We start from the raw sequence: 27,244 nt of genomic DNA, 5'->3' as shown, positions 1-27,244 counted from the left end.
AGAAGTGGGACCGCTTAAAACTTTAAACGGAGTGGAGATTAGGGATAATCTTGGTATGGCACAATATCTGAACGAATATTTTGCCTCGGTCTTTAATGAGGCTAATGAAGGGATAAGGAATAATGATAGAGGGACCGATGGGAATGAAGATATGGGGGTAGACATTACGGTATCTGAGGTAGAAGCCAAACTTGAACAGCTTAACGGAAGTAAATCGGGGGGCCCAGATAATCTTCATCCTAGAATATTAAGGGAATTGGCGAGTGATATTGCTAGCCCGTTAGCGTTTATTTTTAATATATCTATATATTCGGGTATTGTACCGTTTGACTGGAGATTAGCTAATGTAGTTCCTATATTCAAGAAGGGGAAAAAAGTGACCGGTAACTACAGGCCTGTTAGTTTAACATCTGTAGTATGCAAAGTCATGGAAAAAATCTTAAAAGAGAGAGTGGTTCCGGAGCATGAGGCCGATGGCAACTGGGATAGATTACAGCATGGATTTACGAAAGGTAGATCGTGCCAAACCAACCTGATCTCCTTCTTTGAGAAAGTAACAGATTTTTTAGACAAGGGAAATGCGGTGGATCTAATATATCTGGATTTCAGTAAGGCGTTTGATACGGTACCGCATGAAGAATTACTGGTTAAATTGGAAAAGATGGGGATCGAAATGAAAATCCAGAGGTGGATAAGGAGCTGGTTAAAGGGGAGACTTCAGAGGGTAGTATTGAAGGGGGAACTGTCAGGTTGGAGGGGGGTTACCAGTGGAGTTCCTCAAGGTTCGGTTTTGGGTCCAATTTTATTCAATCTATTTATTGCTGACCTGGGAACCAAGAGTAGGAGTGGGCTGATAAAGTTTGTGGATGACACCAAGTTGGGAGGTATTGCCAATTCGGAAAAGGATCGGGATATCCTCCAGGGAGATTTGGATGACCTTGTAAACTGGAGTATTAGTAACAGGATGAAATTCAATAGTGAGAAGTGTAAGGTTATGCATTTAGGGATGACTAACAAGAATTTTAGTTATAAGCTGGGGACGCACCAGTTGGAAGTAACGGAGGAGGAGAAGGACCTAGGAGTCCTGGTTGATCGTAGGATGACTATGAGTAGGCAATGTGATGTGGCCGTTAAAAAAGCTAATGCGGTCTTGGGTTGCATTAGGCGAGGTATTTCTAGTAGGGATAAGGAGGTGCTAGTCCCGTTATATAAGGCGTTGGTGAGACCTCATTTGGAGTACTGTGTGCAGTTTTGGTCTCCCATGTTTAAGAAGGATGAATTCAAACTGGAACGGGTACAAAGAAGGGCCACTAGAATGATCCGAGGAATGGAAGGCCTGTCGTATGAAAGGAGACTTGAGGAGCTCGGTTTGTTTTCCTTAACCAAAAGAAGGATAAGAGGAGATATGATTGCACTCTTTAAATATATCAGAGGGATAAATACCAGGGAAGGAGAGGAATTATTTCAGCTCAGTGCTAATGTGGACACGAGGACAAACGGATATAAATTGTCAGTCAGGAAATTCAGGCTTGAAATTAGACGAAGGTTTCTAACCATCAGGGGAGTGCAATACTGGAACAGCCTACCGAGGGAAACAGTGGGGGCGAAGGACCTCCATGACTTTAAGATTAAGCTAGATAAGTTTATGGAGGAGATGGTATGATAGGATAACGGGCTTAGTCAATAGGTCAATTAAGTGCCACACTGGTAAATAGTAAAATGGGTCAATGATATGATATAACCTTTTTCCAGAGAGTATGGCTGGAGAGTCTTGCCCGCATGCTCGGGGTTCAGCTGACCGCCATATTTGGGGTCGGGAAGGAATTTTCCTCCAGGGAAGATTGCCAGTGGCCCTGGAGGTTTTTCGCCTTCCTCCGAAGCATGGGGCAGGGGTCGCTTGCTAAAGGAGTGGGTGGATCGGCTTATGTGGCCTGCATCTTGCAGGAGGTCAGACTAGATGATCATAATGGTCCCTTCTGATCTTGAATTCTATGATTCTATGAAAATACCCCAGAAAAATTCCCCCTACTACATGGTGGGAGCTCAGCACTGAGCTGGTGGGGGCGGAGGAGAGGGCGGGACTGGAGCGGCAGCCAATGGGAACCGGGGTGCTCAGGTGGGGAGCACCTTCCTGTCCTATCCCCTCCACCCTAGACTCACCCCCCACCCTCCGACACTACAACTTCCTCCTGCTCCCGGTGTGATGGGCAGCACGACACCATCTCATGTCTGTGCAGATGCGGTTCTGAACCGGGGGGGCTGCGAGCCCCCCACTCCATGGGGCTTTGAGCCCTGGCACCGCATGGGGCAGAAACCTGAGCTCTCCCGCCCTGCAAGGCTAAAGCTGGGAGCCTGGAGCCCCCAGCCCCTTTCTCCGTCGGCTGAAGCCCCAAGTGCCCCCACAACTGGGCCCTGACATTTTTATACCATGTCGGGGGAGCTTCAACTATAAAAACGGTGAGAACCCCTGCTGCACAGGGCACCCCCCTGTAGATGGGCAGACTCACCCCTGCGGCGCCTCCTGCTGGTGACTCAGGGAATTAGCTCGTTCCAGCCCTGGAGCGCCCTCTGCAGGCCAGTGATCCGCCTGTCCTCTGGCCCCCGTGTCCCTCCCTGGACCTGGTCCCCCTTTACATGGGGTGCTGTCCCCTGGCAGTAACCCCTTTCTCTCTGGGTCTCCCCTCCCCAGGGAACCCCCACCCTCTATCTCCACCTTGCCTCAGTATATGGCTACTGCCAGTCCTTGTCTAGCCCCGCGCCCTGGGGCAGGCTGCAGTATTAGCCACTCATCACTGACAAGGAGAGTCTGGACCTGCTGCCTTGGCCTCCCCCTGGGCTGCCCTCTGCAACCCCCAGTACCTGTTAGCCCAACACTGCCTGGGGCTTTCCAGGCTGGAGCTCCCCAGCTCCTCTGCCTTCCCCCAGCCCTGCTCTACTCAGGTACTTTGCATCCAGTTCCCTGCAGCCAGGCCCATCTCCCTCTACAGCTAGAGAGAGACTGACTGGGCTTCTGGCTTCCCTGGCCTTGTATAGGGGCCAGCTGTGGCCTGATCAGGGTGTGGCCCAGCTGCAGCCACTTCCCCAGTCAGCCCAGCTTTTAGAGCAGCAGCTCTCAAGCCCTGCCAGGCCGCTTTTAAACCCCTCAGGGCAGGATCAGGGGTCCACCCTGCTACACCCCCCAAAACGTGAAGTGGAACCCCCAGAAAAAAGCTGCCAAAACCCTGACTGGTTTCTCAACTTGGTGTGGATTTGAAAACCGCCCGGAGTTTATAAGCAGCAAGAAGTGGGCGGCTGTTCTGATGAATCACACATGGGTGGTGCGTGAACCACCCACTGGGGGAGGCTAGTGCCCCCCAGCCCCGCCCTTTCCATTCCCCATCTGAGCCCCCTGCCAGCCCCAGGCCACCCGAGTGCCTCCAGCCCTGTACTGCTGGGCAGGCGTCCCAAGCACCGGCCCCGGCTGGCCCGTCCTGGACCCAGCCTGGGCCACGGGGAAAGAGCATGGGCAGGGCCATGCCGGGCTGTTTGGGGAGGCTCATCCTCCCCTGGTCTGTGATACCCTCTGCCCACGGAGTCACCGTTGTCTCAATTTCCTCCTACAATAAAAGGGGTCGTGTCTAAACATTTGACCAACAATCTCTCCCAGACCTGGGAGAGGGGTGGCCACTATAATTGTGAACACAGGTTAAGACATTTACCACAACCGGCTACAGAACACATACACGATGGTCCAGTATTGACTAATATACATTTATGTAACCCTTCTGCCAGGCCGAAACGATAGCAGCAAGGGCCGGGTTCAATACATAGGGGTCCCTTCCCCACAACATAATGCAAAACCAGCTCGAGCCCCCACCCAGTGACCTGGGAAAATCTTACACACACCCCTGGGCGCCTCGAGGAGGCAATACTTCCCCTCTCACAAGCACAGAGTCTTGGTGTAGCAGGAAAGGTTTAAGTACATGATAAGCAACAAGCATTAAATTGGGAAAATACCTCAGCTAGAGTTCATAGGTCAAACCGTGAGCAAAGACCCACCCCAGCAAATTGGGCTGTGTCCTTCTCTCGGGGCCCTTGAGTCCAGTAACCCCCAAATCACCCACAGTCCCAAAAGTCCCACAATCCAAAAGTCTCAGTCCCGGGTCAGTGCAGCCCCAGAGCTCAAGAGTCTCTCTGCAGAGGTCCCCCTCCCCAGCCTGGGTAGAAAGGGGCACCTTACATGGTTTCAGGGCCAACTGCTCTGCCTCTTCATGGGGTTCTGCTTCCACTAGTCATCCCCGCAAACAGCTCAGCTCCGCTTGCTCTGTGGGCTGCTCCGCTCTGCCAGCTGCTCTGGTCCACCAGCTGTCCTGTGAGCCACTCCAGCCGTCCTCACGAGCTGCTCAGCTCCACTCACCCAGTGGCTACACAAACTGCTCCACTCTGCTCTGCCAGCTGCTCTGCTCCATGGTATTGCTTCAGGCTCCCCCACGCATTAGCACAGTACTCAGTGCTCTCAGCTCAGCAAGTCCAGCTCTTCAGTGATTTCAGCTCTTAGTGAGTCCAACTCATAGCAGGGGAGCCCCAGTGCCAGTGAGTTCAGCTCAGTAACCTGTATCTAGACTCTTAAGGGAATCAAAAATCAACTCTGACATTCCACAGTGGAGAGAGGCGTAGGTGAAACTGATGCTTCTGGCTCACACAAGGAGCCTGCACCACCAAGTACAGATACAACTTAGATAATTTTTTACCTCAAGGTTCCCAAGACACAGACAAGGTTTTCATCTTGAGGCCAAAAGACCAAAACACTTGATCACAGCCTTGGATAGACCAAGAAACTACTAACCCCATCTGAGCTCAAAGATCTTAGCTCTAATATCTGTCCCCAACCTCTCTCTCTCTTGACTGGGTTTTGGAACCCATGTCCCTTGTCTAGCAAGTGCTATTTAGTTGACAATGAAACCCTCAATCATAAGACAGTTTTGTAGTTCCTCATTTACTTAATCGGGATGACAACATTTTATTGTTCCTGCCCCAATAACAACAAAATAAAAATACCCCACGGACCCACATGCTTGGGAAAAGCTCCCTGGAGCTCAGCCCCACTCCAGCCTGGGGCTCTGGTCAGGGTCAATTCTTCCAACCCCACCGCTGGGTTTTCCCCGTGGCTCCTGGCTCAGAACCAGAAGCCAGGCTGGGCCTGGTCTCACCCGTCTCCAGAGCAGGTCAGCAGCCACCCGGGCCCCTCTCCACAGGATCGAATTCTGGAGATGCTGGATTCCAGTCGAATAATAATCACTGTGGTGATTGGAAGAGGCTGCCCCGATTCCCGACAGAACCTCCCCGTTTGCATCGCTCCCGGACAGCTCTCCAGGCATCCGGTCTAAGGGGTCTCACTCAAGGAGCTAACGGCGGGAAACAGGGTCCGGGGCCCGAAGACCTAGTCCTGGAGGCACTGAGTCAGCAGGGCGGGGGGGATGTGAGAGGAAGAATCTCTGGGGCTGGCACAGTAATGGGGATACTGGTGAAAGGGGCTGTGTGAAGGCCCAGGCCTGACTCCGTGACCCCCCGTAACCCCACTAATCAGTTTTCTGAGTTAAAATGACTTTACAAATGGGGCCCTTTAAGAAATTTTGCCCCTGGCATGAAACAATCTGACAGGAATGACTCTGGGAACGTTCCCGCTGTGGGGGATGCATTGAAATCTCGCGCACTGGGTGGGCCAGTAGGAATTTGGCAGTGACCGAGACGCAGGATGGCTTGGTGTTCCCCTGTTACAGATGGGGAAACTGAGGCACAGAGGTGGACATGCTGCATCCGAGGTGCACAGAGGGTGTGTGGCAGAACAAGGATTCGAACCCAGGACTCCTGAGTCCCAGCCATTAATCACTAGGCACCGTTCCCTGCCGCCCGGGACAGCCATGAAGACTTTCTTCATCCATTGGCTGCACTTTCCCATTCTGTTCATAGGAAAAGGTAACTGGGAATGTCACTCATGGCACCGTACTGGGATAATGGCAAATCCTTGCGCATCACAGCTGGAGTGAGCTCCTCCCCCAGCCGGCATTCCCGCCCCCTTCCCCACAGTGCCCCCCGCAGGGCCAGGCTGGGGCTGGAGGAGTCGGGAGCTCCCGTGAGGGTGACAGTCCCACCTGGCTGCCCACAGCGCCCCCTGCTGGGAGAGGCGAGGCTCTCACACCCTAAATCTCACTAACCCCTGTGTTTTTTCCTCCCTGCAGTGCAGTCAGCACCAGACGTGGTAGCTCGTTTCGGGGGAGACGTCACCCTCAGCTGCCTCTTCCCATCCCAGCCTGGGATGAGCCTCCAGAGCCTGATCCTCACCTGGCAGAAGGGGCGGGCGGGGGCAGAGGACCTGGTGGTTCATAGTTATTATTACGGGAGGGAGCAGCTGGAGAAACAGGACGAGGTTTATAGGAACCGGACCCGGCTGGATCCAGAGTGGCTGGCTTGGGGCGATGCGTCCCTGACGCTGAGGGGCGTCCGCACCCAGGATGAGGGCGTCTACCTCTGCCACGTCACCTCGGAGCTGGGCAAGACGTCTGAACGCACGGAGCTGAGAGTGGGAGGTGAGTGCTGGGGCTGCTGCATCCCAGGATGGGTCTGGCTAACGCACAGTGGGTCCATGTACCTGGTAGTGACTGCAGCCTGGGTGTCCCCCTCTAGTGACTGCAGGCTGGGTGGCACCATGTCCCCCTCTAGTGGCCGCAGCATGTGTGGCACCATGTCCCCTCCCTGGTCGCTGCAGCCTGAGTCACTCCGTGTCCCCCTCTAGTGGCCGTAGCCTGTGTGGCACCATGTCCCCATCTAGTGGCCGCAGGCTGCATGATTCTGTGTCCCTCTTTAGTGGTTGCAGGCTACATGGCACTGTATTACCCTCCTCGCTGTCGGAATTCCCTCCGAGACCTCGTTCCACCCGGCTTCCCGAGAACTCAGTTCCACTCCACACTTTCTTGGTCAAGTGTTTTTATCTGGCTCACAGCAACGCTACGCTGAGCTGCTTCAAATGCAGGGGGGTGATGCAGGATTTGTCTCGGCTCCAACGTCCCTAAGAAACTTGTTCTTGTTATAGGTATTTACCAATTGCATCCCATTTACTCTACACTGCGTCCGACTTTACGATTGGCTGGTTACTTAGCAGGAACCGGTCACTGAGCCGCACGCTCTGTCCACGTTTCGACTTCCTCTTTCCCTCATCTCTCCATTCCTAACGTATCCTGTCCCTTGTCAGCTGGTTCACAGTAAATAGGTCCCGGGGTGTTCTCCCTCTTCTCTTAGCTGGCTCAGACATTCTGTCTTTTCAGCCTGCTGATCTCTTCACTCATCTTCTTTAGCACAAATGTCGTGTTTCCAGCTTGATGAGTCATTTGCCCCCTAATCCTGTCTTCCAAAGGAGGAGGCCTCATGTTGGGTCAGGGCTCAGCTACACTCGCACTGTTGCGTTACTGCGGCTGGTTCTTTAGCTCAGGCGGCTGCCGCTCAGGGGGTTAGACATTGCTTAGGTCATTGGTTCAAGCCTCAGAGACAACCTGACCTTGTTCTCTTTAAAATGTCTTCCCTGCAGCCGAGGTCGGCTGCTGTCTTCCCTGCTGCTTGGTGATAACCTGTTATATCCTGCAGCTGACTCTGTCGCAGGGGTTCTCAAACTTCATTGCACTGCGACCCCCTTCCGACAACAAAAGTTGCCACATGACCCCAGGAGCGGGGACCAAATCCTGAGCCCGCTCGAGCCCCACTGCCCCCGGTGTGGGGGCCAAAACTGAAGCCCAAGGGTTCAGCCCCAGGCAAGGGGCCTGTAACCTGATCCCCACCCCCAGGGCTTCAGCTTTGGCCCCAGCAAGTCTAAGCCAGCCCTGGCGACCCCATTAAAACAGGGTCACAACCCACTTTGGGGTCGAGAACTGCTGCGGTGCCGGGTTAATCCCACGTGCTGGGAGGGTGAATCCTGGAGCCGGAGCCCTCAGAGCCTGGCTGGAATCTCTGCGCTGCGGCTGCCCTGCATGTCCCAACTGCGAATCGCTGAGGGCTCCTTCGGTGACCCCAGTGTGAGCCCTGTGCCAGAGCGGACTCAATCCGGATTTCAGGGCAGGACCCAGCCCGTGGGGCCCAATTCTGAGCCCCCTCCCTAAATCCGCCCCCACATTTCTTCCCTCCAGCCCCGTTCAGCGAGCCCCAGCTGACCTTCAGCCTCTCCAGCGCCGGGGTCACGCTGACCGTCCGCACGGGGGGCGGGTACCCCGCGGCCACGGTGCAGTGGCTGGACGAGGCAGGCAGGGACGTCACAGCAGAAGGTGCCACGGAGCAGCAGGTGGATGAACAGGGGCTCTACCACGTCACCAGCTGGGTCACGGTGCCGCCTGCGACCCACAGCGCCAGGCTGACCTTCATGTTAACCCCTCATGTGCTGGGGGCACCAATTACCCGGCCGCTGAGCCTGCAGCTGAGCCCAGGTGAGCCAGGGAGGGGAGATCTGGATTTCAGCCTCCAGGGGCAGCTCAGCCCTGGGAACCCTGAAAAAGAGTGGGGGCAGGAAGCCAATGGAGGTGGGGGCAGGAATCCCAATGGGGATGGGGGATCCCCATCTATTCCCCCCCCAGTCTGTTCCCCCCAATGGTAAATCCGCCCTGCCGATGCGATTGTGGCCCCGCCCCTTTCTCTGAGCATTCGCCCCAGCTGGCATCAGGGTGCGACTCCTGCACTGCATCACAGCCCCATCCTCGCTCTCTGTTGTAGGACTCCTGGGTCCCCCGGCCTTCTGGCTGTCATCTGTGCTACCTGCCTCTTCGTTGTCCAGCTGGCTGTTGCATTTCTCTACCGTCTCCGCCAGGGCCCGGCTGGATCCCGCTCCTGGGGGAAGGCGGAGGAGGAGGAGGAGCAGAAAGAGATCTCTTGCCCAATCCCAGCCAGCCCCACCGGCCACGAGCAGCCAGCCAGGGCCAAGTCCTAGGGCTCGGCTGGGGCAGAGCTAGAGCCACCATGAGCAAGATCTAGCACCACCCAGGCTCCATCATCTCCCGGCAACTGAACCCCAGGGGAGCCAGGACAACCCCACTGCCCCAGCTCTACCATCCGGCCATGCCCCTCCGCCTGGTGCCCTTGACCTTGGCCAAGAGCTGGGGGACCCACATCATCCTCTAGCAGCATCACCGCAGGGTCTCCGGCCTTCACCCTCCGCCCTAAGAATCACGCTCCATCCAGGGCCTTTGTTTTCCATCCAGGGCCCCCAATGTGACGTGCCCTCCCCCCGCCCCTGGCAACACCCCTCCTGGGGATGGAGAGGGAGCTGCAGCCCCAGGCATGAGATGAGTGAATGAGCCCAGCTGGGCTGCGGCAGAGCTGCCGGACTGGCCAGCTCGCGGGTTGGCGGATGAGCCAGGGTTCTGCGTGTCAGCCCAGCGGCAGGTCCCTGCTGCCCAGTGCTTGTGCCTGCAGCTGTGATCACTCCTCTGCCTGCCTTGGTCCTGGGCTAGATGGAGCTTTGATCTGACCCAGTACGGCCGTTCTTATGTTCTTATGTTGTCTAGCCGGGAGGTGCCGAAGGCGCGAAGCACAGGTTGTCACCTGCCAGGACAGACGGAGCCTCCTAGCCAGCCGGAGATGGCAGAAAGCGCCACGTGCGGCCCTTGGGATGTGAAAGCCCAGCGTCAGCGAGGAATCCCGGGGCGCTCCTGGAGTATGGGCTGGAATCGCCGGTGGGGGACATGAACCTTCCATCAAAGGCGGCTGCTGCGGGCTGCGAGTGTCCCTGAGTGCTCTCCTCCGCCCGCCTTGCTCGGGGGTCAGTGCCAGCCAGCTGCTCCCTTCCCAGAGCTGAGCTCGCCTGGCACGGGGCCATCGGGGGGTGCGGTGAAGGACAGGTCGAGCTGGGTGTCACCCGCTGGTTGCTGGCACTTGAGTCTGTGGTGTCTGACCAGCTCCCCGGGTAGCTGCATGGTGTCGAAACGGACCAGAGAGAGAACTGATCCTGGTGGAGCCGCTCTAGCCAAGGCTCTGGGGCGGAGGAGCCGTTCCCCGTCGCTACTCATTGGGCGTGTCCGTTGAGCAATGGCACAAGTAGAAATAATTTCTTGCTGGTACGCTGCACTCATGGGAGGGACACAAAGGGGGGGGGCATGTGACCTCCTTGTGACACCCCCCCGTGACTCCTTCCTGCCCCGCCCCCAGCCCTGGCTCTCTCTGTCCCTTCCCCCTGATCCACATCCATCCCACGTGACATGGCGGGGAGGGGACTCTCTTCTCCTCCCGCTGCGACAGAGGTTTCTGCTGGACTGACCCCAGGCCGGAGGACTCAGGAGACCCAGCTGTGTGGACGGGCTGGGGGCGGTACAGCTGCGCCGGAGAAGCTCTGGCGTGGGGCTGCCCTGCCCTTTTGTCACTGTGGTTCCCAGGGGAGCCTTGAACTGCCGGGCTCTCCTGGGAGCCGCAGCGGCGAACGGAGCAGAACGTGGAGCCGCCGGGCTGTACCGCCCCCAGCCCTGCTCAGCCCTGTCCTCCGGCGGCGCAGGACTCAGGAGACGCAGCTGAGAGGAAGGGCTGGGGACAGGCTCCTCCTGTGTCTCTGTGGTACGCTGAACCGGCTATAAATATCTCAGTGGTACAGCGGACCAGACCGGACCGGAGCGCCCCACTCGCACCACGGCCGTTGAGGAAGGAATCCAACTCTGGGCTCCCGGCACCTCTCAGCCGCGTCCCACACTCGACAGGGTCGAACGCTGCAGAGAGCGCCGGGGGATGGGGGTGGAGATCTGCCCTCTTTCCTCCACAGGAGGGGGCCATCCATCGCTGCCACAAAACAATTTCAGCCCGAATCCCGCTTGGGCCGAGACCCGAGCGTTGGCTGGAGTCGGACAAGCCTGTGGGCGGCTGTGGAGCAAAGCTCAGGAGCGAGGGGGCTGAGACTGGCAGCAGTTGGCTACACCCGACGGCTGCAGGGCGGGTTTCTGCAGCGCTCTCCTGTGGGTGGGGGGCAGAAGGGACGGTCCCTTCTCTCTATGGCTGTTTCTGCCGGCAGCGGCACCAGGGGTTCACGACCCTCTCACTAGCCTGGGCACTGCTGGCCTGTAGCCAGCTTTGGAATCTGTTGGATGCTTGAGTCTCCATAGCTGAATCGGGCTCATTGGTCTTTCTTGCTCCTGGGTGACTTCAAGCAAGTCATCCCTGCCAGTGCCTCAGTTTCCCATCTGTATAATGGGGACAACACTACTACTATTCTTTGTAATACGCCATGAGAGCTGCTGCTGTTCCAAGTAAGTGTTTGTTATTTGTTATTTAAGTAAAAATCTGTCCGTCTTTGGCCTTGAAATCCATGAACATGTGTCACGCAGGGACTTAAGGAGATTGTGCTTTTTAGCTCAGCGAAGAGGCTGATTCTGGTCTATCAGTATCGCCCTGGGAAGGAGATTTCTGAGAGTGGAAACATGCTGGTCTGGCCTAGAGCACGGTAGGGGCTGTGCCAGGATACCGGGCCGGCTGGGCCCATGGGTGTGATGCAGGGCGGCAGGGAGAGGACGGGATACCGGGCCGGCTGGGCCCATGGGTCTGATGCAGGGCGGCAGGGAGGGGACAGGATACCGGGCCGGCTGGGCCCATGGGTCTGATCCAGGGTGGCAGGGAGGGGTTTGGGGATGGAATGAAAATACCCAAGAATTCCCCGTACTACAGAGGGGGTTCAGCTCCACAACCCCCTCCCCAGCTGCTGGGGGCGCAGAAGAGAGTAGGAGCAGAGCGCCTGCCGTAGTGTCCAGGATCGGGCCGAGGTGCCATTAGGTACCAGAGTGAGCAAACGGGAAGCACCTTCCTGTCCCATCCCCTCTGCCCTGGACTCGCCCCCATCCCCTTCCTGCCCCTGACACCCCAACTTCCTCCTGCTTCTCCCCACTCCTCGTGGGATGGACAGTGCGATACAATCTCATGGGCCATACAGGAAAAAACAACCACCCCCCACAACACACAACCAGTGAAGTGGAACCCCCAGAAAAAAACAGCCGAAATCCCGACTGTTTTCTCACCACCTCTGTGGCTGTGAAAACCGCCCAGCGTTTATGAGCAGCTAGAAGTGGCCGGCTGTTCTCATGAACCCCAGTTGTCTCCATTTCCTCCCACAGTAAAACAGCTAGTGCAGAAATATTTGACCCGCCGGACCAACACTCTGGCCCTGGATGTACACTACAATTGTAGTGGGGTGTGGGGTGGACACTACAGTTGTGAACACAGGTTAAGACATTTACCACAACCGGCTACCGAACACATACACGATGGCTCTGTGTTGACTAATACATTTATATGCTAGCCAGCCCGTATCGTCTTAATAGTGTGCGTTAGCTGCACTGTTTCTATCTGTTAGTAAGCATTAAGCACCACTAGCATGAAGCACAAGTTGTGTAACCGTGCTGTAGGCTAGGCTGGTCAGGACCAGAACCCTGTTCCCTTATGCCAAGTATCCCAGAACTCCTTGCGTTTGAAGAAATAAGGATTTGGCAGAAGCCAATAGGAAACGTGTCAAAGGCAAGATACAGTTGTTCCATGGCCTAGTACAGGCTAGGAAGGAGCTTTACAGCACAGGCCCTGGAAGGCTGGTCCCAACCCACACGTAAGGGAGGAACAGAACAGGTTAGAGAACTGGGACAAAGCGAGGGGTTGGTTCCAGTGACATGCGAAGAAATTCGCAACTTGTAAAATCATATAGAATCATAGAATTCAAGATCAGAAGGGACCATTATGATCATCTAGTCTGACCTCCTGCAAGATGCAGGCCACATAAGCCGATCCACCCACTCCTGAACTAATTCTCTCCCTTGACTCTGCTGTTGAATGCTCCAAATCATGATTTAAAGACTTCAAGTAGCAGATAATCCACCAGCAAGCGACCCCTGCCCCATGCTTCGGAGGAAGGCGAAAAACCTCCAGGGCCACTGCCAATCTACCCTGGAGGAAAATTCCTTCCCACACTGATACCCGCCGAAATGTGTAACTAGGGGATCAAATCTTCTGCATAGAGCGACTGTAAAGGGATTGCACAGGATGGCTCTTCGGCGACTGGTATCCCCTCTTCTGTAGCATATTAATAAACCTGAGTGACACTGGTTATTTTGTCTCTTGGGGTAGGTCCACATTAAGAAGGGGGGTCGAACTAGGGTATGCAAATTCAGCTACGTGAATAGCGTAGCTGAATTCGAAGTACCCTAGTTCAAACTACTCACCCGTCCAGACGCCGCGGAATCGAAGTCCGCGGCTCCAAGGTCGACTCCACCACCGCCGTTTGCAGTGGTGGAGTACCGGAGTCGACCAGAGCGCGCAGGGAGTTCGAACTATCGCGTCCAGATTAGATGCGATAGTTCGAACTCCGAGAATTCGAACTCACCGCGTCGACCCGGCAGGTAAGTGTAGACTAGCCCTTGAGCATATTTCACAAGGAAATAACGAACCAAAGTGCGGTCAAGCAATTACTATACCAGTGGTTTTCAACCTGTGGTCCGTGGGCCCTTGGGGAGCCACAGACTATGTCTAAGATTTCCAAAGGGCTCCCCTCCTCCATTTGAAATTTTTAGGGGTCTGCCAATGAAAAACTTGAAAACCACTGGACTATACGATTTCGCCTGCTGTTCTTGCAGGGGATAATGTGCATATTACACACAGTATGCAAAGTAGTATTAGATTGTGTCACTCTGCAATTCATAGAGTCTAAGGCAGAAGGGACCATTGCAAGTGGCAACTCCATGCGTTCTTAAACTGTGGGGCAGGCCTCTCAACAGAGGTGCAGGAATGTGTCAAGGGAGGTGTGAGCTAGGTGCTTTTTTTTTAAGAGCTCTGGCTGTCAGCCCTGGGTGGCTGGGGCTTGTGCAGAAGGGCCGTGCACACCCCGGAGGTGGGGATGAAGGGGACAGCCAGAGCCCCATGATCCCCAGGGTACAACCTGGAACTGATAGACCTCTGTGCCCCCCTAACTCTCCAGCCTGGGTTGTCTCTCACACTGCTATGCCCGTGAGAAGCAGCAAACCCCTCCAGATGCTGTGATCACTCAGCCATCAGCATGACTGATCCCTGAGCCACTCATAAAGCTTACGGAGAGAGACTCCAGAAAGTCACCCCAGCTCCCAGTCTTGCACCCATGCACTATACCATCTTACACGGCCCAAGCTTCTCTTGAACAGCACAAACTTGTTAAGTAGTTCGCCACTTTAACAAAGGAAAGTGGACATGCACCAGCCTTTGTAAACTGAGCTGAGATGCCCCAAGCACTTCAACCAAGACAGATTTATTAACTGAGACAGATGTTAAGAGATTATAAGTAGCAGGCACAGAGATCAGAGCTGGTTATGTAGAAAAAAAAATTCACAGTCTAAATTCTACAGATTAAGCACGATTTGAAACAAGCAGCCTGTCTGTCTCTCATAGATGTTACAGGCAACTCTCACTTCTCAGTACACAGGCTGGATTTTTTTTCCCAGCTTGGGACCAATCTCTGTCATTCAAAGTCTAAATTAGCTCTTACAATTTAAGAAAGAGATCTTGGAGTCATTGTGGATAGTTCTCTGAAAATGTCCACTCAGTGTGCAGTGGCTGTCAAAACTCTTAGCAGGTTAATTGGAGTCAGGTGAGGCTGTTAAGCACCTGACTCTAATTAAGGCCCCTCTGATGCTATAAAAGGGCTCACTCCAGTCAGGCCAAGGAGGAGTCAGGGGAGAGGGTGTGGGTGAGCAAGCAAGCAAGCGGCGTGCAAGAGGCTAGAGTGAGTACGCACACTGCTGGAGGACTGAGGAGTACAAGCGTTATCAGACATCAAGAGGAAAGTCTGGTGGTGAGGACAAAGAAGGTGTTGGGAGGAGGCCATGGGGAAGTAGCCCAGGGACTTGCAGCTGTCGCACAGCTGTACCACTCTAGACAGCTGCAGTCCACAGGGCCCTGGGCTGGAACCCAGAGTAGAGGGCAGGCCTGGGTTCCCCCCAAACCTCCCAACTCCTGATCAAAGACAGGAGGAATTGAACTGGACTGTGGCTTCTACCAGAGGGGAAGGTCTCTGGGCTGTTTCCCGACCCACAGGGTGAATCTGTGAGGCAAGCAAATCTGCCAATAAGCACAGGACCCACCAAGGTAGAGGAGGAACTTTGTCACAATAGCAAGACAGAAATGTAATATTGCCTCTCTATAAATCCATGGTGTGCCCACACCTTGAATACTGGAGCTGGTCCCCCCACCTCAAAAAGATATTTTGGAATTGGAAAAGGTACAGAAAAGGGCAACCAAAATGATTAGGGGTATGGAACAGCTTCCATATGAGGTGAAATTAATAATACTGAGGGGAGTTTCCAGCTTGGAAAAGAGACGACTAAGGGGGGCTAGGATAGAGGTCTATAAAATTGTGATGGGTGTGGAGAAAGCAAATCAGGACGTGTTATTTACTGTCTCATAACACAAGAACTAGGGGTCACCAAGTGAAATGAATAGGCAGCAGTTTGAAAACAAACAAAAGGACGTATTTCTTCACACAGCGCACAGTCAACCTGGGGAAACTCTTTGTGAAGGCCAAGACTGTAACAGGGTCCAAAAAAGAACTAGATAAGTTCAGGGAGGACAGGTCCATCATTGGCTATTAGCCAGGATGGGCAGGGATACAAAACCATCCTCTTGAAGTGTCCCTAGCCTCTGTTTGCCTGAAGCTGGGAATGGGCGACAGGGGATGGATCACTTGATGATTCCCTGTTCTGTCGATTCCCTCCGGGGCACCTGGCATTGGCCACTGTGGGAGGATAGGATTCTGGGCTGGCTGGACCTTGGTCTGAGCCAGTATGGCTGTTCTTATGACCAATAGAGGGCAGTTGTAACCAGCGATATTTATACTTGGTGCACTGAATGTGCTAACTTTCCACAGCTGACCAAAATGATCAGTGAAAGTGTTTTGGAGAAAACCACTAAACAGAACAATGTGAATGAAAATTGGGAGCTATTGTTTAATGAGCTTGTTAAATCGGGCAGAAACCACATTGCATAATTAGCTGAGCTCGCAATGGCCTTCCACTCAACTGGCTGACATTTCTCCATCTGCAAATGTGGTACCCATTTCAAAATCTAGATCCAGTCAAATACAACATTTCAGGGAAGATTCTAGGCATCAATGATCCGATCATTGGGTTGATGGTGGTAAACAAGAGATTCCCATAAGGCTCCCTCCCTCTTCCCAAGAGCCACCCTCATCGTCTCTCCCCTTTCTGCTCCCACATCCTCTGCAAACTTTCGAAGATGGATGCCTCGTGATGGCCTTCACTCATGGGGATGTTGCCCAGTGATCAGGGTTTCGGCCCTTTGTGGGGGGAAGGGTGCGGCAGATGGTGGGGGAACCCAGGGCCTCCCATGGGCTCTGACCCAGGCCACTCTGAGGGCAACACAAGGGGGTGACACTCCCTACCACCCCGCTATTGTCCAAAGTTTGCAGTTTATCACAGGAAGCTCTGAAGGGTGTCAACTCATGCTTGGCACATCTTTGCAGCTGGGCGTGGCATGGCAGCTCTCTCCGTCTTGGAGTGGCAGCTGCCTCTGTAATGCTAACAGATCCCGGTCGCCGACTCATCGGTGGGCGGGATCGAACCGGGGACCTCTGGAGCTTAGTGTGTGGGCTGCTACAGCATGAACTAAAAGCCATCTGGCTGTTAGCTAAGGCTATAGAGAAGACTCATTTTAGCTCTCCCTCAAAGTGATCTTGGTGCCACTGGCTGGGACAGACCACCACACCCAGAAGGTGTGTGAGTTACATACTCCCCCTAGCTGAGGAAGCACGTCCTGAGTTTCAGAGACTTCCCAGTTGTAATCCCGGACGACCCCTGTAACAATGCGGCCTCTGGCGGGACACTACTGAGAGTATCAATTCAGGACCAATTGCTTGGAGCAGGGCAGTCACAGCCCAAGGCTGGGTGTCCTTTACTATTAAAGCACATCAAACCAGCCATACAGAGAGGACGTTGGTTTTACTCCACCGGCTAATCGGGAGTCATACAAGCAATTCCCTCAGATATTCCAGTTCCCTTGTATCACCACCAGCACCACTCCTTATGGGGATGAATGGTTACAAAACCCAATACCCCAGTAGAAGAAAAAAGGTTCTCCCAAAGGACCAAGCCCCACATCCCAGTCAGATTTTACCCACAAATCACACTGTTGCAAATCCTTTAGCATCTAAAATCTAAAGGTTTATTCATAAAAAGAAAGAAATATAGATGAGAGTTAAAATTGTTAAAGGAATCAATTACATACAGTAATGGCAAAGTTCTTAGTTCAGGCTTGTAGCAGTGATGGAATAAACTGCAGGTTCAAATCAAGTCTCTGGAGTCCATCCACAGCTGGGATGGGTCATTCAATCCTTTGTACAGAGCTTCAGTTTGTAGCAAAGTCCCTCCAGGGGTATGAAGCAGGATTGAAGACAAGATGGAGACAAGGCATCAGCCTTTTATAGTCTCTTGCCATGTGGTCTTTGCTTTCTTTGTCCCAAGGACACTCTATCCAGCACACGACATAGAAAAACCTTAGAGTTCTGTCCATAGGCAGGTCCCTGCATACCTTGCTGAGTCACAAGGTGGATCTGCCTTCTCTCAATGGGTCGATTGTACAGCTGATGGTCTTTAATGGGCCATCAACCAGGCTAGGCAGAGCTGACACCAACTTGTCTGGGGTGTCCCCGGAAGCAGAGCACAAGTTTGAAATACAGACAGTACAGAGCCAATATTCATAACATCAACTACAAAAATGATACACATCTAGAGATAGCATAATTATAATCAGCCAATCAGAACCTCTCCATCGACCCCTTACACGACAACCTTTTTACAATATTGGCTGCAAATATAGAACAGTGGTCGCAACGGTGATCGATACAGTTACAGATTGTCAAGAACGTCACAGGAGGTGACACAGCATCAGTGAGACTGATACTGGAATACTGCCTCCAGTTTTGGTGTCCTCATTTCAAAAAGATGTTGTGAAATTGGAGCTGGGGCAGCAAAGAGCCACCAAATGTTCTGAGGGCTGGAGAAAAATGCCTCCTAGTGAGCTATTGAAAGAGCTCAACCTGTTCAGCTTATCAAAAGAAGATTGAAAGGTGACTTCATTGAAGTGTTGAAGTGCCTTAATGGAGAGAAAATATTGGCTATTAAACGGCTCTTTAATCTAGCAGAGAAAGGCATAACAAGACCCAGTGGCTGGAAGGTGAAAAGAGACAAATTCATATTACAACTAAGGCAGAAATATTCAACAGCAAGGATGGAGAATCCACCACAGGAACAAGCTACCAAGGAAAGTGGTGGATTCTCCATCTCTTGATGTCATTTAATGAAGACTAGATGCCTTTCTGTAATGTGTTTGCCCCAAAAGTAGCTATTGTGTCATAGAGTAGGCCTGTGATATGCAGCGGGTCAGATTAGATGCTCTAAGGGTCTCTTCTGGCCATAAAGTCTACTAATTTCTGAAAAACTGAGTGTAGCATTGGGATCAGTGTCTGATGTTTTACTGTCTAGCTGGCTTGCTTCCTAGAATGACCACTCCTTGAGTGGGGTGATCCACAGAGTAGCTCAAATGTCCAAAGTGCCTGGCCAGGGGCAGGACATTAGCCCAGTGAGGGAGGGGTGTGGCAGTGACATCAGAAAGGCCTTTTGCAGGACCTCAGACTATTGGTCAAAGGTGGTGGGGAGGTGGTGACCTCACAGAGAGATGCTGACATCAGCCAGGCAGGACAGGGGTGAGGGGCCAGGGAAACCTCAGAGCCCCCTGTGGCTTTGCTTCAGCGAGTCTCCTTCTCAAGGTCTCTCTTTGAGGACTGAAAGAGTATTCAGGTTCACGTACGTGAGCGCAAGGAGGAACCTCTCTCAAGTTTTCTCCTTCCCTTTTCCTGATTTTACAAGAAAACAGCCGTCCCTGTTTGGAAGGTAAGAACCTCCTCGAGGTTTGAAACCTGTTCAGTCTGATCCATCTGGTGACAGTTGAATTCTAGGCATGGAAAACATGAGCTTAAGGAGGCAGAATTTTATTCCACACCTAGAATTTTGTCTCTTAGAATCACTGGGGACATTAGGGTTTGTCCTTTTTGTTTCACCTTTTCCTCCATCTCTCCCTCTTTTCTCTTCTTCTCTTGTTTCTTTTGTCCTTTCTCCTGTTCCCCTCCCAACACCAGGAGGGGTGTGTGTGAGCTGCACTGCACACCACCTTTACCCTGGGCACGCAGACAGACACCACCCAAGTCCAGGTAGATCGTGCTAAATCCTGGATTGAAGAGCCAGCTCTCATCCTGCCACAAATCCTTGCTAATTGCCTGCAGTGGGATGTGAATGAGAAAGGCCAGGATCTGTGTTTGGGGGTCTCACCGGTGCTTCCCATCCTGGGGCAGGTGTAGCCCCAGTTTCCCTAAGTCTGACCCATGGCTCTCCCTTGCTTTGCAGGATCTGCATAGGGTCTTGCCAGACCTCCTGGACGCCATGCTGGGGAACCTGCTGGCAGACTCCTCAGACACCACCAAGCTCCACTACATCTTGGAGGTGAGCCCGATGAGAGGGGTGGGGGCAATTTTACCTTAACTCTTAGATCCATTTTCGAGTCTGTCCTCTTAGCTGCACCCACAGTGGGCGTCCTTGGTCAGGGCAGTCAGTGCAGTGCACTGTCAGGCCCTTCCTCCTTGAAGGACAGAGGAAGGAGCTGGGACTTCAAGCCAGAGCTCTGCCTGGTTCTGTTGAGCACTAGCCATGGGGCCCCTGGCTGGCTTGGGGAGTGAGAGTCTGAGCCCCTCCTGGGAGATCCAGAAGATGGTTCTCAGAGAAGAGTCACAGGCTCGTTCCTAGAGAAACAGGAGGGCCCCAGAGAATCAACCCTTGTTTCTGACAGGCCCTGAGATTCCTGGGGGGATTGTGCTCACACTCAGTCCCTTCACTCAACCGAGGACTTGAGAGCCAGGGAGGGCTGAGGGGTCTGTCTCCTTCCTGGTGAGCTGTTCAGGAATCAGGAGTTCAGGGAGGATGGGACCAGCCCCAACACCGAGCATTGTCCCAATCTAGAGAGACAATGACAAGTTGTGACCTGCAGGATATAAGCATCGTCCTGGGGCAACAATCCCCTTCTAAAGCTCTGCAATCGATGAATCAGATATTCCACCCCGCATACAATGTCTCAGCCCCCGGGGATGGGGAGGGGCTCATTACCACAACACATGCACCCACCCATTGATCCTGAACTGCCTCCTTTCCCACAGCACATTAACTACTGGATCGTGTCCAGGGTGTCGCACGAGAGAGCCAGAGCCATCAGGAGCAGCACGGCCCTGCTCAGATCCATCATCGCCCTCCCTGAGTTCAACGTAAGTGGCCTCTGAGCCCAGCTTCCTAGCTTCAACGGGCTGTAGGATCTGCAGCTGCAGGGGCTGTGGGTTAGGAGTGTTCCTCTTGGGGAGGCAGAGTCAGAGCAGAGAATGAGCCTGGCTTGAGTCAAGTTCTTCTTGTCCAGGTTAAGTGGCGACTCTGGCTTTTAAGGGGACCGTGCTCCAGATTCCTGTCATCCTGGAACAGCTGGGGAAGCAAATCCTCATGGAGGGCCCTGCCCGCACCCCTGTGCTCCAGGCTCCCTTGCGGGCAGAGATAATTATGGATCTAGCTCTAGCTCCTATCCTCTAGCATCTCCTGCAGAGGGGTCGAGGGGAAGGAGAGTCCTGGCCGAGGCAGGGACTGATGGAGTCCCCTCTCCCTTCCATTAGAACTCAGCCGAATTCCCCAGGATGGGTCACCACGTGGCACAGCTGGCTCTGTTCATTGGTGACCCAGCCAAGGACATCAGCCAGCAGGCCAGGGAGGGGGTTCACCGGCTCTACCAGCTGCTGCTGCACCAGAGGGGTAAGGAACCCAGCTGGGAAATGGCACCCAATAGACGAGTGAGACTGGGACCCCAGCCAATTTCTCTCAGACCGACCCAGCTGGAGGATGAGTCTCTCTCTCTCTCTTTCTGTGTTCTACACCACCCCCTGCCATTCTGTTGGGCTGGGCACACAGCGAGGGCTCTGCCCACTGTGCAACCACCAGTGGGATTGGAAGGACACAAGACCTGCAACCAGGATGACAAATGTGTGTGTCTCTTTCCCAGGCCTGACTATCCATGAGGCTGAAGACCTCTGGGCCTGGGACTGGCACCAGACAGCAGGCTCCTGGGTCACAAGACCACAGTCAGGGTGGGGGAGGTAAGGCCACTCTGCCAGGTCATGGCACAGCTCGGGTGGCTGCCTCCTGGAGCCACTGGACGGAGTAGCCGTTCTAGTCCAGGATTTGGAGCCTGGTTCTGGGCAATCCGCTGAAGCCTCACATCCGGTTGGTTTCAGGTGTTCGGAAAGTTCTTCTCGGAGGGGCAGAGAAGATTCTTCCTGCGGACGGCAGTGCTGGCCATCATAGAATAATAGGGTTAGAAGGGACCTCAGGAGGTATCTAGTCCAACTCCCTGCTCAAAGCAGGACCAATCCCCAACTAAATCAGCCCAGCCAGGGCTTTGTCAAGCCTGACCTTAAAAACCTCTGAGGAAGAAGATTCCATCACCTCCCTAGGGAACCCATTCCAGTGCTTCACCACCCAACTAGTGAAAAAGTTATTCCTAATATCCAACCTAAAGTCGACGCTAGCCTCGGTACTGTGGACGCAGTCCGCCGACTTAATGCACTTAGAGCATTTTTTGTGGGGACACACACAGTCAACTGTATAAAAACGAGTTTTGAAAAACCAACTTCTACAAATTCAACCTAATTTCGTAGTGTAGAAAGGCAGAAGGGACCATTGCAAGTGGCTATTCCATCTGTTCTCAATCTGTGGGGCAGGCCTCTCAACAGAGGCGCAGGAATGTGTCAAGGGAGGTGTGAGCTAGGTGCTTTTTTTGTTAAGAGCTCTGGCTGTCACTATTGGGTGGCAGGGGCTTGTGCAGAAGGGCCGTGCACATGCCAGAGGTGGGGCTAAAGGGAACAGATGGAGTCTCCTGGTCCCTAGGGTACAAGCTGCAACTGATAGACCAATATGCGCATTTAACTCTCCAGCCTGGGCTGTCTCTCTCACACTGCTATGTCAGCGACAAGCAGCAAACCCCTCCAGGTGCTGTGATCACTCAGCCATCAGCATGACTGATCCCTGAGCCACACAAGCCAATCACCCCAGCTCCCAGCAATGCACCCCACCTATATACCATCTTACTGCCCAAGACTCCCTGGGACAGCGCAAACTCATTTAGCAGTTCACCACTTTATCAAAGGAAAGTGGACATGCACCAGCCTTTGAAAGCTGAGCTGAGATTCTGTGTGTGACAGGTTCGGTCACAGAGACCCCCGCTTGGTACTGTCACCTGATGTGGTGAATTTACTTCTGACCCCTTTTTCCCTGCCAGTTTGGGACTCCAGAACCCTGCCATGTTGAGCCAGACATGCAAGCCTCCTGCAACACAGACCCAGGGCTGGTTTACGCCCCCAAAGCTGCAGACTTTAACCAAAAACTGCTTAGCAAGCTACCTATCTCCAGCACCCAGACACCCAGCTCCCACTGGGATCCAATCCCCAAATAAATCTGTTTTACTCTGTATAAAGCTTATACAGGGTAAACTCATAAATTCTCTGTCCTCTATAACATTGATAGAGAGATGTGCACAGCTGTTTGCTCCCCCAGGTATTAATCACTTACTCTGGATTAATTAATAAGCAAAAATAATTTTTATTAAGTATAAAAAGTAAGATTTAAGTGGTTTCAAGCAATAACAGACAGAACAAAGTAACAGGTTTCAGAGTAGCAGCCGTGTTAGTCTCTATCTGCAAAAAGAACAGGAGTACTTGTGGCACCTTAGAGGCTAACAAGTTTATCTGAGCATAAGCTTTCATGGGCTACTGCCCACTTCATCAGATGCATAGAATGGAACATACAGTAAGAAGATTATTATATACACACACACACACACAACATGAAAAGGTGGAAGTTGCCATAACAACTTTAAGAGGTTAATTAATTAAGATGAGCTATTATCAGCAGGAGAAAAAAAACTTTTGTAGTGATAATCAAGATGGCTCATTTAAGACAGTTTACAAGAAGGTGTGAGGATACTTAACATGGGGAAAGAGATTCAATTTGTGTAATGACCCAGCCACTCCCAGTCTCTAGTCAAGCCCAAGTTAATGGTATCTAGTTTGCAAATTAATTCCAGTTCAGCCGTTTCTCTTTGGAGTCTGTTTTTTAAGCTTTTCTGTTGCAAAATTGCCATCTTTAACTCTGTTACTGAGTGACCGGAGAGGTTGAAGTGTTCTCCTACTGGTTTTTGAATGTTATGATTCCTGATGTCAGATTTGTGTCCATTTATTCTTTTGCGTAGAGACTGTCCGGTTTGGCCAAGGTACATGGCAGTGGGGCATTGCTGGCACATATCACACTGGTAGATGTGCAGGTGAACGAACCCCTAATGGCATGGCTGATGTGATTAGGTCCTATCATGGTGTCACTTGACTAGATATGTGGACAGAGTTGGCACCGGGGGCTGTTGGAAGGATACGTTCCTGGGTTAGTGTTTTTGTTGTGTGGTTGCTGGTGAGTATTTGCTTCAGGTTGGGGGGTTGTCTGTAAGTGAGGACTGGTCTGTCTCCCAAGATCTGTGAGAGTGAGGGATCATCTTTCAGGATAGGTTGTAGATCTTTCATGATGCCCTGGAGAGGTTTTAGTCGGGGGCTGAAGGTGACAGCTAGTGGCATTCTGTTATTTTCTTTGTTGGGCCCTGTCTTGCAGCAGCTGACTTCTGGGTACTCTTCTGGCTCTGTCAATCCATTTCTTCACTTCAGCAGTGGGTATTGTAGTTTTAAGAATGCTTGATAGAGATCTTGTAGGTGTTTGTCTCTTTCTGAGGGATTGGACCAAATGCGCTTGTATCTTAGAGCTTGGCTGTAGACAATGGATCGTGTGGTGTGTCCTGGATGGAAGCTGGAGGCATGTAGATAAGTATAGTGGCCAGTAGGTTTCTGGTATAGGGTGGTGTTTATGTGACCATCACTCATTAGCACAGTAGTTTCCAGGAAATAGACCTCTTATGTAGATTGGTCCAGGCTGAGGTTGATGGTGGGATGGAAATTGTTGAAATCATGGTGGAATGCTCAAGGGCTTCTTTTCCATGGGTTCACATGAAGATGTCATCAATGTAGCGCAAGTAGAATTGGGGCATTAGGGGACGAGAGCTGAGGAAGTGTTGTTCTAAGTCAGACATAAAAATGTTGGCATACTGTGGGGCCATGCAGGTACCCATAGCAGCACTGGAAAACACCCTCCTGGCCGCTATGGATGTAGAAGCCCTCTACAGGATCTGGCTTCCTGCACAGCAGTTTCTTTGGCGAGGCCAGTACCCGGGTGTCGCTGGCGGCCAGGACTTGTCTGCAGGGGGTGTTTTAGTGATCTCATCTGAGAACAGGTACGATCAGCACCAGGCAGAGATTCAGCAAAGGGACCCAGCAGTCACTCAGCCCTGCAGCAAGAGAGGGAAGCCGGGGGGGAGCTGGCAATGAGTTACAGCAGGGGTAGTCGTTTATTTTTTGTCAAGGTCCAAATTTCTTGGTCAAGGTCCTGACTCCAGAGAAACACAGATCATATGAGAATCCCAGACCCACCACAACTAGAACCAGGACAGCCAGTAGTGGGGTTCAGTGAAGAAGAAAGTGATTGACTGTCCCAGCCTGGGGCTATCCCCCACGGCTCTGTCAGCACCTCTCAATCCTGATCTGTAGCCCCCTCTGTCCCAACCCTGGGCTCCACCCGCCACCGGTACACCATAATTCTCACCTGCAGCATTTCCTGCAAGCCTGGTCAGCTTGGCCAGGAAGTGGTCCGTTTGAGTCACTCTAAGTTGTCTCGTCTCCAAAGTCGCGCCCAGCTCAGAATGAACATGGCAGGAATAGACGCCCTCGTCCTGCATGCGGACACCCCTCAGCAGCACGGACGCGTTCCCCCAGGCCAGCCCCTCTGGATCCAACTGGGTCCGGTTTCTATAAGCCTCATCCTGTCTCGCCAGCTGATCCTTCCCATAATAGTAACTATGAACCACCAGGGCCTCTGCCCCCACCTGTTCCTTCTGCCAGGTGAGGATCAGGTGCTGGAGGTTCATCCCAGGCTGAGACGGGAAGAGGCAGCTCAGGGTGACGTCTCCTCCCAACGGAGCAGTGACGGGCAACTTGGCTGCAATGAGCCCTGAAAGGGAAACAGAGTCAGGGGTAGAGATGGGGCTGCAGCCCTGACCCACCCTCCAACCCCCACTGCCCAGCGACCTCAGATGCAGCCCCTCCCCGAGTGACTCCACAAATCACAGCTGCAGTTATGCACAAGCATCACAATTTAGTTTGCAGATGGAAGAATGGAGGCACAAAGGCAGTGAACTGACTGACTCAAGTCACCCAGAGGCAAAGGCAGGAAGAGAACCCAGGAGTCCTGGGTCCCAGCCCCCAACCTGCTCTAACCACTAGACCCCACCCCCCTCCCAGAGCCAGGGCTAGAACCCAGGAGTCCCGGCTCCCAGCCCCCCCCCCCCTGCTTTCACCCAGCGGCCCCAGCCTTGTCTCTGCCCAGCGGGAGCTCCAGGGGTCCCCGCCCCCCACAGCAGGCTGGGGCTCACACAGGAGAGGAGGGGGGAGAGAGGGAGATTGAGCTCTGATTGGCTGCTCCGCCCCGGTATAGGCGGGGCAGTGAGGCAGACGGCCAATCACAAGGCAGCTCCCCCTCCCCCCGGTACATTGTCAAATTGGCCGCGTCTCCCTGGCTGGCACCGGCCGGGCCGCGGCTCCAGGCGGGATTTAGCCCCCGCGCTGGGGAGGGACCAGCGGCCCCTGCCGCCCGCCGCCCCGCCCGGACCGGCCCGGGGAGAGCTCGGCCCCTCCCCGCCCTGAACCGCCCGGGGGGCGGGACTCACCCCACAGCGCCCCCCACGCGGCCAGCAGGGGCAGGCGGCGGCCGGAGCCCGGGACCATCGCGCTGCAGCGGGGCCGGAGCAGCTGGAAGAGACAAGCGGGGGGTGAGCAGGGGCCGGGCCCAGCGTCTGCCAGCGGAAGGAGGCTCTGCCACTGCCCCCCGCCTGCCCCATCGTATCCCCCCATCGCCGGGCGCCCGCCCCACACGCACCTGCCGGGCTCCGAGCGAGTAGCGGTGCCAGAGCCCGGGATTGAGGGTTCGAATCTGACGCGTAAAATCCTATTGGATAATTTCCTCCCATAAGCCCCGCCCCTGCCTCCCGTTGATTGGGTTAGACCCCTCATGGTCGCCCCGCCCCCAAAGCCGGATAGCCCCGCCCCTGCCTCCCTTACCCCCCTTTGATTGGGTTAGGCCCCCATCCCTCATGTTCGCCCCGCCCACACATTCTGCCAGCCCTGCCCCGCCCCACAGCCGGGCTCCCTGCCCGGAGCGCGGTCCCAGGTGGGGGCAGAGCCCAGGGCCCGGGCTCTGTCAGCGCCCCCGGGAGCCGAGGGCGCCGTAACCCGAGGGCTGAGGGAGACCCGGCAGCCAGAGCCGGGCCGATCCCGACTGCAAACACGGGGCAGATTTTCCCCAGGGGAGGGACCTGCCCCTTGGAACCGCCGCCCCTGGGGCCGGAGGGATCCGCCCGCCCTGGGAGTGACTGGGTGTCTGCCTGTGAACGGGCTGTGCTGGCTCCACCCTCAGGTGTGGGCTGAAGGCAGGTAGCTGTGAGCTCCCCACCTGCCCCTCACCCCCAGCCCTCTGGAGCTCAGCACCAGGCCCCTGCCGCACAAGCCTCCCCCGCCACTCCCTGAGCGACACCCAGCAGGTCTGCCTCCAAACCACGCCTGGGAACCAGCTGTACACCCCCGTGCTTCACACCAGGCTTCCCCTGCTCTCATGTCCTGCCCCACACCAAATGGTGGGACCTACTGGGACCTGCAGAGGGCAGAGAACCCCCAGGGGGCAGCCTGGACCCCACAGTGGTTCCACAGCCCACTAGGGGTATCAGCTGGCAGCTCATCCACAGAGCCATGAGCACAGGCACGTACCTGGCATGGTGCACAAACTCCTCTGACACCGGCCCCTTCTGCTGCAAGGGAGACCCCGGCACACATCTGTGAAGGGCACATGAGCCTGCAGCCCTTCCAGAACCTTCTGCCTAGATTCTGGCTGCACTTATCCCCCCACCTCCCAATCCATGCACCACCCCATCCCTGACCCCACAAAGTCACAGGACCTCCTTGGCAGCCTGCTCCCGTGCTCGCCACAATGGCCGTTCATCTGGAGCA

General features: G+C 54.1%; 3 protein-coding genes across 5 annotated transcripts; 2 read left to right on the top strand and 1 right to left on the bottom strand.

Annotated features, from left to right (window-relative positions):
* The first annotated feature begins 5,900 nt into the window (after nucleotides 1-5,900).
* LOC120390542 (CD276 antigen-like) lies at nucleotides 5,901-8,944 on the top strand. Its single transcript, XM_039513271.1, has 4 exons — nucleotides 5,901-5,955; nucleotides 6,219-6,566; nucleotides 8,154-8,517; nucleotides 8,731-8,944. Exons 1-4 carry the CDS (start codon nucleotides 5,901-5,903, stop codon nucleotides 8,942-8,944), a joined length of 981 nt encoding a protein of 326 aa, XP_039369205.1.
* Nucleotides 8,945-19,281: 10,337 nt separating this feature from the next.
* Nucleotides 19,282-21,526, top strand: LOC120390543 (maestro heat-like repeat family member 5). Of its 3 annotated transcripts, XM_039513272.1 has the most exons (5): nucleotides 19,282-19,511; nucleotides 20,219-20,323; nucleotides 20,717-20,852; nucleotides 21,100-21,193; nucleotides 21,332-21,526. In XM_039513272.1, exons 1-5 carry the CDS (start codon nucleotides 19,305-19,307, stop codon nucleotides 21,399-21,401), a joined length of 612 nt encoding a protein of 203 aa, XP_039369206.1. In that variant the 5' UTR covers nucleotides 19,282-19,304; the 3' UTR covers nucleotides 21,402-21,526. The 3 variants fall into 3 exon arrangements, 2 of the variants coding, with proteins under 2 accessions (XP_039369206.1, XP_039369207.1); XR_005591089.1 differs by having other exon boundaries at nucleotides 20,717-21,193; XM_039513273.1 differs by lacking the exon at nucleotides 21,100-21,193.
* Nucleotides 21,527-24,163: 2,637 nt separating this feature from the next.
* LOC120390694 (CD276 antigen-like) lies at nucleotides 24,164-26,201 on the bottom strand. Its single transcript, XM_039513494.1, has 4 exons — nucleotides 26,121-26,201; nucleotides 25,912-25,993; nucleotides 24,792-25,196; nucleotides 24,164-24,477 (listed from the first exon to the last, which is right to left on the bottom strand). The coding sequence occupies exons 2-4, from the start codon at nucleotides 25,967-25,969 to the stop codon at nucleotides 24,410-24,412; spliced, it is 531 nt and encodes a 176-aa protein (XP_039369428.1). The 5' UTR covers nucleotides 25,970-25,993; nucleotides 26,121-26,201; the 3' UTR covers nucleotides 24,164-24,409.
* Between the last annotated feature and the right edge of the window lie 1,043 nt (nucleotides 26,202-27,244).

The sequence above is a fragment of the Mauremys reevesii genome, linkage group 24, assembly GCF_016161935.1.
Source record: "Mauremys reevesii isolate NIE-2019 linkage group 24, ASM1616193v1, whole genome shotgun sequence".
Classification (NCBI taxonomy): Eukaryota; Metazoa; Chordata; order Testudines; family Geoemydidae; genus Mauremys; species Mauremys reevesii.
The sequence above is the reverse complement of the archived record's forward strand: the minus strand, read 5'-3'. Positions and strand labels throughout refer to the sequence as shown.

Coding starts and splice junctions, on each gene's coding strand:
- LOC120390542 (XM_039513271.1), top strand. CDS start 5,901: ATGAAGACTTTCTTCATCCATTGGCTGCACTTTCCCATTCTGTTCATA. Junction 6,567..8,153: donor CACGGAGCTGAGAGTGGGAG/GTGAGTGCTGGG, acceptor TCTTCCCTCCAG/CCCCGTTCAGCGAGCCCCAG. Junction 8,518..8,730: donor CCTGGGAACCCTGAAAAAGA/GTGGGGGCAGGA, acceptor TCTCTGTTGTAG/GACTCCTGGGTCCCCCGGCC.
- LOC120390543 (XM_039513272.1), top strand. CDS start 19,305: ATGAGAAAGGCCAGGATCTGTGTTTGGGGGTCTCACCGGTGCTTCCCA. Junction 20,324..20,716: donor TCGCCCTCCCTGAGTTCAAC/GTAAGTGGCCTC, acceptor CCCTTCCATTAG/AACTCAGCCGAATTCCCCAG. Junction 20,853..21,099: donor GCTGCTGCTGCACCAGAGGG/GTAAGGAACCCA, acceptor TCTCTTTCCCAG/GCCTGACTATCCATGAGGCT.
- LOC120390694 (XM_039513494.1), bottom strand. CDS start 25,969: ATGGTCCCGGGCTCCGGCCGCCGCCTGCCCCTGCTGGCCGCGTGGGGG. Junction 25,197..25,911: donor CGCGTGGGGGGCGCTGTGGG/GTGAGTCCCGCC, acceptor TTTCCCTTTCAG/GGCTCATTGCAGCCAAGTTG. Junction 24,478..24,791: donor GCTTGCAGGAAATGCTGCAG/GTGAGAATTATG, acceptor CTCTTGCTGCAG/GGCTGAGTGACTGCTGGGTC.